This window comes from Arabidopsis lyrata (assembly GCF_000004255.2).
Source record: "Arabidopsis lyrata subsp. lyrata unplaced genomic scaffold ARALYscaffold_7, whole genome shotgun sequence".
NCBI classification, from domain to species: Eukaryota; Viridiplantae; Streptophyta; class Magnoliopsida; order Brassicales; family Brassicaceae; genus Arabidopsis; species Arabidopsis lyrata.
The window spans coordinates 20,785,490-20,800,726 of record NW_003302549.1 but is presented as its reverse complement, the minus strand read 5'-3'; the positions used below and the strand labels follow the sequence as shown (position 1 = coordinate 20,800,726).

The 15,237-nt window shown below is 35.0% G+C and overlaps 1 protein-coding gene and 1 non-coding gene across 2 annotated transcripts; one reads left to right on the top strand and one right to left on the bottom strand.

The window, feature by feature from the left end:
• The first annotated feature begins 3,801 nt into the window (after positions 1-3,801).
• On the top strand, positions 3,802-3,875 carry TRNAN-GUU. The gene has a single exon. It is a non-coding gene; the product is annotated as a tRNA-Asn (tRNA).
• A 9,806-nt stretch (positions 3,876-13,681) lies between these two features.
• LOC110226890 (uncharacterized protein At4g02000-like) lies at positions 13,682-15,230 on the bottom strand (the record flags this gene model as incomplete). Its single annotated transcript, XM_021019775.1, has 1 exon — positions 13,682-15,230. A coding segment is annotated over one exon (1,038 nt), but the record flags the coding sequence as incomplete, so codon positions are not given.
• Between the last annotated feature and the right edge of the window lie 7 nt (positions 15,231-15,237).

Below are 15,237 nucleotides of genomic sequence, written 5' to 3'. Positions count from 1 at the left end.
ACATTTTGAAGTAAAGTACGACGTTCAAAGTACAATATGATATTTAATGGTAGACAAATTTCACGGAGACTTTTGTAGGATACTCTATAGGTACAAGAATACGTTTAAACAAAATAGAGAAACAACAATATTTACTTGGTCGTTCGTTGGTACTTGTTTTGGATTGTGTTGTGTGTAGCTTTTTTTTGTTTTTGATAAATCGTTTTTGTGTAGTTTCTTGAACTGAGAACCTAAGTTGCATGACATTCAATCAACTTGTAATTACTTTAATGTTTAGAGGAAAAATGTCACCAAAGTGTACTCCACAGTTAAGCATGTTTAATTCTTTTTATAATGGAATGAAGCAAATTGATTAATCTTATAAGTCACACAACTCGAGATCAATCTCTAACAAGCTTAACTGTGGAGTACACTTTGGTGACGTTTGACCGAAAAGATAAGTACACTTTGGTGACATAGATGGTCAAATCATTTCTTTTAAACCTCTCCGCATGCACCACCATATTCCTGAAACCGAAGTATTACAATTTAACCCCACTAAAAGATCGCAACATCTTCGTTGCGCACCAAGACCGTCACCCCCGATAGTGGGAGCCCTCTTGACTCCACACTCGTCTGGGTTCGGCTCTAATACCACTTATAACGCCCCGACCGCCACAGCTCTCTTAATGAGCCCCACATCCTCTCTTGGCCCATGGGCCCACCCGTGTCTCACGGCCGGACCGCTATGTCTGGGAGGCTTGTTTACTAATCCTAAAAATCACCATATGATCTTTCCCTGTATTTTGTCATCACTCACACAGTTCCAAAAATCACTTTCCGGAAGGTCACCCATTCTCAAATTGCTCTAGCTCAAGCACGCTTAAATATGAAGTTCTCTCATGACGTTTGACCGAACAGATAAGTGCACCTTAGTTACATAGGTAGTCAAATAATTTCTTTTAAACCTCTCCGCATGCGCCACCATATTCCTGAAACTGAGGTATTACATTACCAATAGAATGAAACAAAGAGTTTATGTTGTAGTGTTTCACAAGCAAATTACGTCCATAAAAGATAGAGCACTATCAAGAAACTATGGAAGTTCTAAAAGATGTTTCTTATTGAATAAGATAAGATAGCAGTGCAATGCCGTATATTATACATAATTTGATCTATACAAGATACTAGGTCAATGGGTTAAGGGGTTTCACAGCCCAATAAGTACTAAGTGAGTGATTAGTTGGGCTGTATGTGTGTAGAATTTTTGCTCTAAAGTTTTTGCTGGATTTGTGTTGGCTTTAGCTGTAGGTTTTTTTTCTGTAGATATTTTAATAGTAAAACCTGATTGGTAAAGTTAGTTCAATATTATAGATTTAAATTTTAAGTATATGACTTTTTTTTTTGAATAAAAAGTATATGAATTTTTAAAATTTGGAATATATTACATACAATAAGAGATGAAACATATAATAAATAGTAACTTTCATATATACATAATACATTATACGATTTTTAGTGAAAATATATATTATCATATGTATAATTTATAATAATTAAATGAAATATATAAATATATATAATTTATATAATTTTTTGTCACTTTTTATATGTTATTTACATTAGTAAGAATATCGTAAATAGATTATTTTGTCTTATCTTTAAAGTATCATGTACTAATATGCTGTAAAAATAAATAATTAAATCTTTCGTTAAAATTTATTATATAAATTTATTATATAAATTTTATGTCTAAGAAAAGTATATTAAAAATCAAATGTAGGAGAAAATGAATATGTTGTAAAAATTTTAAGAGTTATAGCAAAAAAAAAAAGTGGTTTTGGGATGTAAGATTTTTTACGAAAACTGAAGCTAGATTGGTTCAATATTGAGGTTTTAAGTTTCTTTTTTAGCTGTATCATAAAGATATAGCCGAACCAATCACTCGCAAGTCCAGTTTCTTTATAGATATTGATAATTCTTTAATGAATCAAGATTGGTAACATGTTGTAATATTCAAAACAAAACTTTATATTGTAAAATGTTTTCTATACCTTTGATTTATATTTGTTTAACATAACATATTTAACAAAAAACAACTTAGAAAGTGTTTCTTTTTGTTTAAATAAATGTAGAAAGTTATCTACAAGTTTCAATATATTTTAAAAAACAACTATTTTAACCAAAACAAAAACAGGAAAAACAACATACTTTTTTTACATCAATTCTTCATATATATACTAGATTAGGACCCGTCGGATGTGTGGGTTTTAAAATTTACTAAAAATTTTTTTACAAAAAAGATGTAGGAAAATATTGTTATAAGTAGAAGCAATCTTTTAGAAAAAAGAAGTTATCTATATAGAACTTTTTTAATACACACTAATTTGCATTTACATATTCTAAATTTATTTTAACATTTACAATAACCTTGTGAAGTGAAATTATCAATAACCAAAAAAGTTTCCAAATTCATCATGATTATTATTGTCAAGTCTCAAAAATGTGGTTTCACAATTTCACCTAATATATGATTACATAACTTCTTCTTCGGAAAATGTTTTACATGCAAACCACCGATTAAACCGTCATCTTATTTACAAATCTATTATCTATTTTACTACTAAAAATATGTTTTCAGAAGTTTGCTCTTTACCACCACTTACAAAATGTGTTTATGAAGATATTAAATTTACTATTTGTCTTGTTACTTTCATTTTTGTATTGTTTTTTTAACTATTGAAATTTTTGACTTAAAAAAAATATTTCAAATGAAAATTTATCATATAGCAATGACTACCATCGTAGCTTCAAGGTGGAGAAAACCAACTAAATCTTTGAAACATGAAGACAAACATGAGTTCAATGGAAAGAGAAACGATCGTGGCTCTCAAACAAATGGAGAAAAATAGTAACCTCGTGAGTCGATTGGAGACTGTTGAGGGATCGATTTGTTTGACTGCGAAGTTTGCCGTTAAGAAAAGGTCTTGGGTGATTGTAGCTATGGTAGAAATGGAGGAGGAACGGAAGAGGTTGAAGTCAACTCTCGTTGACCTCGACAGAGAGACCGGGATGTGCCATTGTTGTGCTTTGTTTGGTCGTACGGTGGCTCTGGAGAAGATTACTGAGTTTCTTTCTCGTGGCGACAAGAACTCGAAATAGTTGATTTACACTAATTGATGAGGTATTTATAAGAAAAGAAAATTAAAAAAGCTTCTTGAATAAATAATCAGCTTGAAGATTAGAAGAGCGAGAAATACTTAACAGTGAAATAAAGGAAATTAACTCGGAGGTCAGAGCAAACCAAACTCTTCGAGGAGATTGGAGAAAGCGGATCAATTCTCAGGAGTGCACCATTCCGATTAATTATGCATAATTTGTACGATAATATATGACATAATTTGTACTAGTTTGACATTATTAAAAAATTATAAGTACGATAATATATGAGTTTTAGGTAATTTAAAGATGAAAATATAAATTAAAATTAATAGTCTTAGGTAAAACCAAATGGTTTAATTATACCTAAATTAGACTTATAAACTGGACAATTACAGAGCTTCAACTAAACATATTATGCACAAGTATGTATAACTATATACATGTTAATACGGACAGTCGACTACATTTGGGTCCAAATCAAGTCCACGTATTTTTTTAGGGAAAAAAAAACTACTAGTTTCTTTCATGAAAGTTCTAATAAAAAAAATAGCTGTATTTTGGCCCAACTCTTATCATCCGTCATAAATATACACAACGTGAATTAGTAACGATATCAAGAAATAAGAATATATAAAAACAAAATTATAATTTGCACCTGAAGCTGGAATAGCTCAGTTAGTTAGAGCGTGTGGCTGTTAACCACAAGGTCGGAGGTTCGACCCCTCCTTCTAGCGTTGTTATTTTGTTCATATCAAAAAGGGTTGCGGGAACCCAAGCTTTGTTTTGTTTTATGCACATACTAGATCATGACCCGCACTTACGTGCGGGATTTCATATTTTAAAAATTTTTTAACAAAATTTAATTCAATATAGATTATTTTGTTGTTTTATGATATTTATTTTAGTGTATTAGATCTGGATCCACGTACTTATAGAAATATTTTTTATAGAAATTGTTATATAGATTTTAAAAATATAAAATATTTTGTTGTATTAGTGAACTTTGTAATAATATAAATATTATAAAGTTAGAGTAATGAACAAAAAATTCAATTGCGTTAATGCATAATTATATTTTAAGATCCGGACTAATTTACTTGCAAAAGTTAAATGGTGTTACATTTTTATTTTCTTAACAAATCAAAACAGTTCTAACAGTTTGATTACATATGTTAAATAGGATATGAATTCGGTTTTAGTTTGGGTTATTTTATGTATATTAGCAAGTCGTAACTATTTTGGAACAGGAAACATATCATGTCCGGTATCTGTCATAAATTTTTTGTCCCATAACCTGTCACGTACACGTAAAATAAATATATTATGATCCCATATATGTCATAAATAGAGTATGTGTAACTGAAAACGTATGTACATGGTTATGTGTAAACAAATTTATTTTATATAGTGCTCATAACCCGAACTCATACCAGTTGGATATTTAGTTTGATTTTTAATATATTTTCCCTTCCATCTCGTTTCGTAATTTATATCTCCATTTTATTCAATTAAAATTATGCTTCAAATTCTTGTTTGCTTACCTTTGAATATCATACAATATTAGAGTATATACTGTGAGTTTTGCGGATTAATATATATGTTGTTAAAGTTATAAATATATTTTAACAAATTTATTAATGTTTCTAGCTAAATTTTGCATATTTTTCTTTTCATTGTTTAATCATAATTAATTCGATTTTTTGGACTAAAACTAAAATTTGAGATATATCAATAAAAGGGATATGCTATTGCTGCATAATTTGTTTTGAATGCAAAATATATAATTAGTTCACATTATTTCGAAAACTGTGTGCAATATATTATGGATTAGTGTAAAGAAGATCCGGTTGAGAAGAAAAAAAAGAAAACACAAAATATTTCGAAATTAATATGAACAATCTATTGTTTAGATATTTTCGAAACTTGTTCTAAATGAATGCCCAGTATCGGTTTTTTTAGAAATTGTGAAATAAAATTTTGTTTTATATTTCAAAATTTGTGAAAATATTATAACAAAACTGAGTCTTAATATTTGTATTTAATTTTTTTACGAAATTTCAAATTCAATCTTAAAATTCTCCATTGATAAATTTTTGTTAACTATAGTGTTTTTAATTTTGAATTAAAATGGTATTATTTTTATTTTTATTTTTGATATAGAATAGTTTATTAGGATTGGTTTAGATAAAATTTCAGTTGGATATCAAATCTTAGTTTTTCAATTCTCATTGGTTAACAACTTTTTAGGAAAAAATTTTAAATTTTCGTCCATAATTAAAAAAGAGAGAAAGTGAGTTTAATTTTTTGGAAACTAATAATTACTTTAAATAATTTTATTGTTTTTTATTTAAATATATTATTTTGTGATTTTTTTTTTTTGTCATCTAGATTTATTATTAATTGCAAATTATGAGAACTGTTACATAGAAGATTCTACAACTGACAATTCCTTCCGACCCTTACTAGATCCACGACAGACTACACTTCCTTCTTCGTAATCTTGATGAATACCTTCAATGATCCACGACCTGGCGACACTTCCTTATCTGCGTAGAATCCTGGCGAACGGCTATAATTGTACATCGCTGGAGATCTCTTGCACACTTGCCTCCATTAATCTGCAAATTTGTTAATAAATCGCAATATCTGGGACTCGAACCCCAGACCTCTTGGTGTAGAAGCATTAATCAACCCTTGTTCAACCAATGGGCCAAGGGGGCTTCCACATTTTGTGATTACTATTGTATCTTTAATGAATTTATTTAAAAACTAAAACCAATGACATTTTTGTAATATTTTACACTTTATAAGGTTATTTATGTTTGAGTGCTTCCCAATTAATAGTATAGTTTATTGGGCTGCTGGAAGCCCAACAAAGAATATATATGTGATTATGTGTTTTGCAAAAACAGAAGAAGCTTTTATGTTCTTAATCCTGTTGGGCTTTTCGTTAAGTTATGGGTTTTTTTACTTAAGTCGGTTTTGGGTGTTTGCTTGGACGTCAAGTCTCGTTTAGGGTTTTGACTTTTGCGTTTTGTTGATGTATAAACTACCCTCTTCTTGTAAGTTTAATACTCGGTTGTTTTTAATTTGCATAAAAACTTAAAAATATCTTATAATGTGAAACAAAAAAGTTTCTCCAAAACATTTTATATTATGAAATAGAAAGAGTAATAACTAGAGAAAACTTTTCTCAAAACGAAGTCTTTGAATTCTTCTTTCTTCTGATCCATTGATACGTAAAAAAGTTTGAAATCCGAGCAACGATCCATAACTCTTGATCCATTGATACTTGAGTTCTCAATCACTATTATCCCTTGCATTAATACTATCGCGTTAAAAAATGCACCACCCATTGGAATGCCAAGTTCATATCTCCAGTTGGAAAGAAATTATGTTAAAATCTGTCGCCCTTAAGATGCAAGTCTATGCTATGTCTTATTTTAAATTACCAAAAAGAGTGATTTTCGAGAGAATCTTTATATTTTATATAGTTTATTTTTTTTAATTTTCTAACATAAATTTATCTATCCTTTTTTAAACGACGCTAAAAACGTTGATGCCAAAAACATTTTGCATCGCTTTCATAAAACGCTATAATTTATTTTTCCATCGTTTATTGTTCCTCAGCGTTGTTTGTATAAACTTCTTTACATATGACTTTATTTTTGTATAACGAAACGATACCAATTTCATATTTTTTTTTGTCAACCACACATTAATTTAAAGACTACTCTATGATTGATAGCCCAATCTGGAGAAAAATAGTTTTTTAAATGAAATCTTATAAAATAACAATCTAGATGATTGAGCTAGACCAATTTTTTCTCTAGCATAATAATTTTGGAATCCGAATAGTGTCGTGACACGAGGATTTCGAGTCCTCTGCAACTAAGCTATGTCTACCTTTATTGAAGTATCATTAACATTTTCATTTTTTTGTGAAAGAAAGATGCGGGAAGCAATGTCATGTGCAGTTCTCCTCCCAGCTGTGGTCGAAGCGATATTCATTTGTAAGAACTTTACCATTATATTTAGTAATTTTTTTTTTTGTCATCTGGTTTTGTATTATAGATGAGATTGATCGTTACAACACAAACCACCAAAGGGAGCTAACACAGCTACAAAGCCACATCTCCATAGAGAGGGCCTAAACAAAAGAATATGCTCAACACTCGAGCCATAAACACAAAAACTAAGATTCAATCAGAGGATGAAATCCTATCTTCATTGAACACTCCATCAAGCCAAGCAGGATGACAGACCGCCACATATGACTGAAGTCTGCACTCTTCAGTGACACTTTTAGCTATTAGAACAGCTCCTCTGTTTGAAAATGAGTTTTCCAACAAAAATTTCCACGAGAGAAAAGATCGCAGAACAAGGCCAAGCTCCATAGACATAAATCTAAACGAAGGCCAAGCTGCAGGACGCAAGATTACATTCACCAAAAACTCCTCCTGTAGAGCAAAAACCACTTTTTCCACTCTGTGAAACCTCATACTCTCCATAGCCCAAAGCAGTCCTTTGAACTGAGCCTCCTGTTTCACCAAAACACCAGGCAAAGCACATCTACTATGAAGTAGAACCTTACCAGTATGATCCCTTAGGACCCACGCACATCCAGCAAACTTGTTCCTTTTGGACCAAGCAGTGGAAACATTACATTTCAACCAGTTTAGAGTAGGGGCAGTCCAACCAACCGGAACACTACAAAGATTGACCCCCATACTTGAATCACCTCCTCCTCCAGCTTCTGAGCATCCACCCATTCAAGCCAATCTTCTCGAACCTTTTGGGCAGTTTCAAGAGTGGAGAAGAATTTACCTTCCTAAAGAGCCAAATTGCAGTTCTTCCAGATTCTCCATAATGTCCAAGGGAAAGAAAGTCTTAATTCCTCATGCCACAAAGAGTTCTTTAGGTTCAAGAGAAGGTAATCAAAATTTGCAAAAAGGGAAACCCCACCGAGGAGAAGGAATACCCGAAAGAGCCCACAATTGTCTTGCCAAAGAACAAGAGAAGAAGACATGGTTAACTGAGTCTTCATCACCACCACAAAGTTGACACCTCTCATCATTCTTCCTGCCTCTATTACTCATCGCCTTTGCAACAGGGAGAGCACCACAAAGCATTTTCCAGAGAAATACTTTAATTTTTGGGTCAGTCTGCAAACCCCACACTTTCTGTTTCAGATCATTAGTAGAGGGAAGCTGTTCAACATCACTCCTGACTTGACTATTCAGGGAAAGAGAGGCAAGCCAATACGCAGACTTGACTGAAAAGTCAACACTCTTATTGAATTTCCAGGAATAGAAGTCCTCACATTCAGTCACAGGTTTGATCAACCTAATGCGAAGGATATCATCAGGAAGAAAATGCTCTTCAAGCATTTGAAGATCCCAGTCTCTTCTCGAGCTGTCAATAAGGTCAGCTACTCTTAAATCAGGATTGAAGAAATAATTTCTTCGCAAAGGAGGACGCCATTCCTCATCCTCAATCCAAGGATCAATCCAAACCTGTAGAGACTTCCCATTACCAACATTCTTTTTTAAACCTTGACACAACAGATCCCTTCCATGTAAAATGCTTCTCCACGCATAGGAAGGCCTTGCACCAAGAGAAGCATTTAAAAAATCAGACTGAGGAAAGTACCTACTCTTCATGATTTGTGCAAACAGACAGTCCGGGTACTATAAGATCCTCCATGCTTGCTTAGCCAACAGAGCTTGATTGAAAGTTTGTATATTTCTAAAACCAAGACCACCAAGAGCCTTTGGAAGGCAAAGCTTTTCCCAACTGAGCCAATGAATCTTATTATGATGTTCTGCATTACTCCACCAGAAGGAAGCCAAGGCACTAGAGAGGTTGTCACAAGATGTCTTGGGGAGTTTGAAGCAAGACATCACAAAAACTGGCATTGCCATAGCCACAGACTTCATTAGCACCTCTTTACCACCTTGAGAAAGAAATCTAGAGTACCAAGCAGAAAGCTTCACTTTGACTCTATCCTTCAAATAACTTAGGAGCTCAACCTTAGAGCCACTGAAGCATTCCGGCATACCTAAGTAGGCACCTGCTCCACCTTCATTAACAATACCCAGACAAGACTGAATAGAAGCCTTGACACTCTGATCAACCCTAGACCCAAAGGTAATGGAGGACTTGGTAAGGTTGATAGATTGACATGTAGCTTCCCCATATCTATTCAAAGTTTCTTGAAGGTAAAGACACTGATCCAAAGAAGCTTTACACATAAAGAGACTATCATCTGCAAACAAGAGATGATGGACCTCCGGACCCTCTTCATTGTAGCGAATACCTTGAATCTTACCTTCAGACTAACCTTTATTAAGAAGATGGGTAAGGCCTTCAGTGCACAACACAAAAAGAAAGGGAGAGAGAGGATCTCATTGCCTGATTCCCCTTTGAGGAGTAATAAGCCCAAAAGCTTGATCATTGATCAGAACCGAAAAAGTCACAGTGGAAACACACAACATTACCCAATCTACCCATTTGAGATGAAAACCCATGGCCAACAACAAGGATCTCAGATAACTCCATTCTAGTCTGTCATAAGCTTTTGACATGTCAGTCTTCACTGCTAAGAAGTTGGAAGAGATTTCCGGATGGGAATTCAAACAATGGACAGCTTCATGAGCCACCATGATGTTGTCTGTAATCAACCTTTCAGACACAAATGCCGACTGATTCACAGAAACAATAAGAGGGAGGATAGGCTGGAGACGCTTGACCAAAATATTGGAGATTATCTTGTAAAGCACAGAGCAAAGACTAATCGACCTTAAATCAGTCATATCAATGGGGTGATGTGTCTTGGGCAACAAGCACAAATAAGTATAATTCCATTCTCCAGGTAAAAGACCAAGTTCAAAGAAATCTTGAACCTCTTTAGTGACTTGTTTGCCCACAATCTTCCAGTATTGTTGAAAAAACAGTGCAGTCATGCCATCTGGGCCAAGAGCACTAGACGCTTTGATAGAGAAAACCGCCTGTCTCACCTCCTCAGCAATCACCTTTTCAATCAAACTTTCATTCATCTCCGCAGAAACAGAAGGAGGGAAACCAGAGAACCACTCCTGGAAGCTTTGGGGGTTAGAGGATTTAAACAAAGAGTTGAAATAATCAGTGGCAACTTCTCCTTTAGCCGCTTCTAATCGTTGAAAGGTACCATTTCTGTCTCTTAGTTTCTCAATTCTCTTTCTAGCTCTGTTGCCTTTAACAGCCCCATGAAAAAACTTAGAGTTACGGTTTTTGTCTACTTTTTTGCCTCCAATACACTTCCTCACTCCTATAAGCTTTAGCTAGCTCCCTTTTTAAAATGTGCACCTGATGTAAGTTTGGCCAGCTTTCAGAGTGAACTTTTTCAAGAGCCTCCTCACATCTATGGATTCTGTCCAAAGCATTCATGTTATTCTTCTTTTTCCAAGAACTAAGAGCCCTTCTACAATCTCTTAACCTTTGAGAAACCAAAAAACCAGCAGCTAAGCAACCCGGCTTCCAAGCTCTAGCAATAGCTTCTTTAACATCAGCTTTATGAAGGAACCTCCTGTCAAATCGAAACTGTCCTTTATAAGAGTCATGAGATTCCACCAAGCTGACCAACACCGGCCTGTGATCAGAACCCCTCATGTCTTGAAATGCCTGATTGGAAGCAGGGAAGTGAGAGAACCAGTCCTTGTTGCCAAAAGCTCTATCCAATCTGCATTGTATCCAGTGATCTCCTCTTCTTCCAGACCAAATGAACAAATTTCCACTACTAGGCAACTCCACCATATCACAAACCTCTAACATCTCAGAGAAAGGTTTGAAAAAACTATCACTTCTTCTAGGACCTCAAATCTTTTCACCATTATTCAAAAGGGCATTGAAATCCCCAACCATACACCATCTATCTCTTCTACCAACTCCCAATCTAGCCAGTCTTTCCCAAACCCCACTCCTGAGACTGCAATCCGGATCTCCATACACACAAGAGAGGAAAAAGTTTGAAGACCCAAACTGAACCTGAACATCAATCAAATTCTTGTCCTCAAATAAAATATCCAACTAAACACTACTCTTCCATAACAAAGCCAACCCACCACACTTACCAACCGGATCAACTGTACAAATGTTATCATACCCGAGAAGACACTGCAAATCCACCAATCTATCTCTACACTGCATGGTTTCCATTAGAAACAAAATCTCAGGGAAGTGTTTTTTACGCAACTCCTTGAGACGCGGAATCACCAAGTCTTGAGACCGTCCCAAGCCTTGGCAGTTCCAGCTAATGATGCTCATTAAACATGGGGCGATCCCTCATTTGGGATCACCAAAGAAGGGTTAAGCTTTGTAGATTTGGCAGTGCTTTTACCTCCAAATTCTGCTTTTCTTTTCTCTTTCACACCAGTAGATAAGCCTTCATTAAAATCATTGGCAACGACCAGAGAACTATTACCTTTTGGCTTCAGCTTTCTTACACTTTTTGAAGGTCTTTTCCTCTGTTTTGTCTGTTTTGAGGTAGTGCCGGAAGACCCAGCTTCAAAGAAACCAGGCCTATAAACCGTCGCACTATCTTGAGTGGTCTGAGACAAAGCAAGGAAAGAGCCTGTATCTTCTAGAATCTTGGAGGAATCTGCTTCCATTAACCAATTTCTCTCAGAATTGAAATTCACCTTAGAGGCCAACCGCTGAATACTAAGTGCAGAACTCTCTTTGGGCATAGAGTCAAGATCAGGGTCAACGTAATCAAAGACTAGACCTTTTTCTTTGTTCACCTGCAGTTGAACAACCGGAGGCGACTCCAATTGCAGGACCATCTTTTTGGCGATAGGATCCTTTTCCATCTCACTAACAGACTTCCTCACTCTGTCTGCTTTAATCTGCCAATCTTCATTAGTATTGACAACCAAGTATTGACGCATTCCTTCCAAAACATCAGCCGCAATACGATGTCTCCCAGTTAAAGGATCTATACCCACCTGGTCTTCCCTCAAGATGCCAAAGAGAGGATCAGATTCTTTAAGGAAGGCAGCTCTTGGAGCTTTAGGAATAGGAGTACCAGATCTTCTAACAGCAGCAAGATCTTCTCTTCTCTTGATCAAGATAGGACATAAGTCTTTTTTATGAGTCAGCCTTTGACATTCATAGCAACGTTTCTGAACTCGTTCATACTGGAATCTCACAGTAGTAGTACCACCTTGGGGAAGGTTAACCACTTTAGAACGCCGTAGCGGCCTTGAGACATCAAATAGAACCTTAACACGGACAAACTCCAAGTAATGAGGTTTGTCAGGATCAAAAGCAACAACTTTAACTTCTCCAATCAGTTCACCAAGCACTGTGATAGCAGGGACCGTATAGAAATTAATAGGCATATTCCAAATTTGAACCCATAGCTGAATGATCTGCAGATAATTCGGAGGCGGTATCTCATACCACCTATCCACAGCAAGCGACCAATCATTGTATGTATGCGACCCTCTGTCAAGGACCTCCTGCAGATCGTGTTCATTAAAGAAAATGAACTGAAACCTTTCACTCGATAAAGCAACACCTCACATCCTTCCGGGCTTTTGCCATTTTCGTGGCATATCTCTTATGAGGTTCTTCATAGACTGACAACTCGGGTTGAGCGTGCGACCCACCAAACTCAAAGCATTTCTCTCCATCGACATGAACTCAGGGAGATTCGGCATATCAAAGGGTATCTCTTCTTCCTCTTCAAGAGACATAGCCATGAGGGCTTTATCCATGGCAGAAGACATCACGAAGTAAGAACTTTTGAGACGAAAAACCAAACACAAGCCACCAGAACAAGACACAGGATCTGGAGACCAGAAGAAACAAACGGAAGAAACTGAGCAAAACCGAATAGATCGATGATACTGAGTCACAGATCCAGAACCAGAAGAACACAAGAACACAAACACCACAAAGCTTTGACGAACAGAGCTAAAAGATGTAAAACAAGGGATAAACGAATAAATTCGGCGGAATGAAATTGTTATTCCAGTCAAATGTTCTCTTCTTAACCTAAGCAAAGACTCTAGGTAAGAAAGAAGGTCTTAAGCCCAAAAGAGGGGAACTTTTTTTTCGTCAGTTTGATCCTAACCATTATATTTAGTAATAATAAATTAATTTAAGAAATACAATAAATTGTGTAATAACAAATATATGCGGGACATTATATGTTAAATGGGAAATTATGAAAAATAACATTTTTTGAAAAAGTGTATAATCATGTTTTAGGAGATAATTGCGGAATTACGTTTTACAAAATTTTGGCAATAATATTGATAATGGTGAATATTTAGCAATTTTTTGGTGATTGATAGTTTGACATTACTAAATTTTTGTAATAAAATTTATTATTTATATATAGAAACATAAATTAGTTTATTTAGAAAAAAAAAATGTAAATAACACTATTCACTAGCTAAACATATTCTCGATATCTTTTCTAAAAAAGCTTTGGATACTGTTGTCATACAATAATAAAATTTTAATTAAATTATTTTTTTTTAATTTTATTTTAAAAATAAAACCCGTCCATAGGAAGGTCTTAATCTAGTAATCATATAAAACATGGATAATAAGCAACATAATACATTCTTTGTTCGACCCCTCCTAGCGATGTTATTTTATTCATATCATAATTGGCTACGGGAGCCCAAACTTTATTTTGTTTTATGCACATTCTTATTGTACCGTTGGAACTTTTTTTTTTTTTTCTCATAACTGTTATCATATATTATACAACCTCAAAGTACAAGGTTCACTGTTACAAAAGTGGAAGCTTCCACAAACACACGATACAAGACTTGCTTAAGCATACAACATCAGATTATCGAATGGATATGATAATCAACCCAAGTCTATAAAAACAACTAAAGATTTCACTTCTCTATGAAATTCTGGAAATGATCTACCAAAAAGAGTTCCAAGGATCATTTCCCCTTATTCATCAGTTTGCTGCTTGCATCAAAGCACAGAACCTAACAGCAATTTCAAAAAACTGACTGACAGAATTATTAGAGTGTTAAGACTTATCTTTTCTTTGGAAGTTTCAGAATCCCTCCATCATTAGGCTCATGAAACTTCTTGTGATTACTGCTACCATTTTCTGTTTTACCATCTCCATAGGATTTGCGCTTAGGAGATTCATTCAATCCTATCCTCTTAGAAGATTCTCCCTCTTCATTTTTCTTAGAAGATTCCCCAACTTCAAAGTGTCTTGAGGCTCTTGAAAGAAATCCCTGATTTGCTAGAGGACTGTTGGAAGCAGTTGAACCTTGGTGAGCTCTAGAAGCATATTGAGGAATTGGTACTGCAATGGAATGATGAAAGTAAGGAATAGCAGCCGCAAGCTCATCAGCATTCATAGGAGGTTTATCCACTCTTGGAGGAGGAGAAACAGGAGGAGGAAATGACATATCCAAATTTTGGGATTGAGAATTCATGTCTGATCTATGGATGTTATCTCTCCAAGCAACTCTTTCCTGTCCCGAACCTGAATCCGTACCACCATCAATCCTTACACCTTGTAAAGGTTGACGATAAGGACAGAAAAACCTGTGATGAGTGATCCTTAAGCAGTTACTACAAATTCGTCTCAGGCGCTCATATTGAAAACGTATTAAGGCAGTTTCTCCTTCCTCAAAACGTATTCTTTGAAAAAAACTAATCCTGTCTGAGATACCAATCCTAATTCTGACCATTATGTAAGCTATCTGAGAAGTAGTAGCTTCTTGAAAATCAACCAGAATTATTTCCCCTAGTCTTTCAGCTATCAAAGTAATAGTTCCAGTACAAATATACTGAAGGGGAATACCTCTGATTTGCACACATAAGTCTATTGTAGTCAGAAAATCAGCAGTAGGTCTATCCACCCATCTCTGTGAAGCCACTAACCAATTATTAAAAACCAACGGAGCTCTTCTTTGTACTGAGTTAAGGTCAGCCTCAGATTGAAAGAGAAATTGCACAAAAGTCCCATCCAAGACCCTTCCATGCACTCTGGACGCAAGACCCCAAGTTCTTGGTAAAGAAGCAACCACCGTAAATAGGTTTTGAGCTCTTGGATTCAGGGGC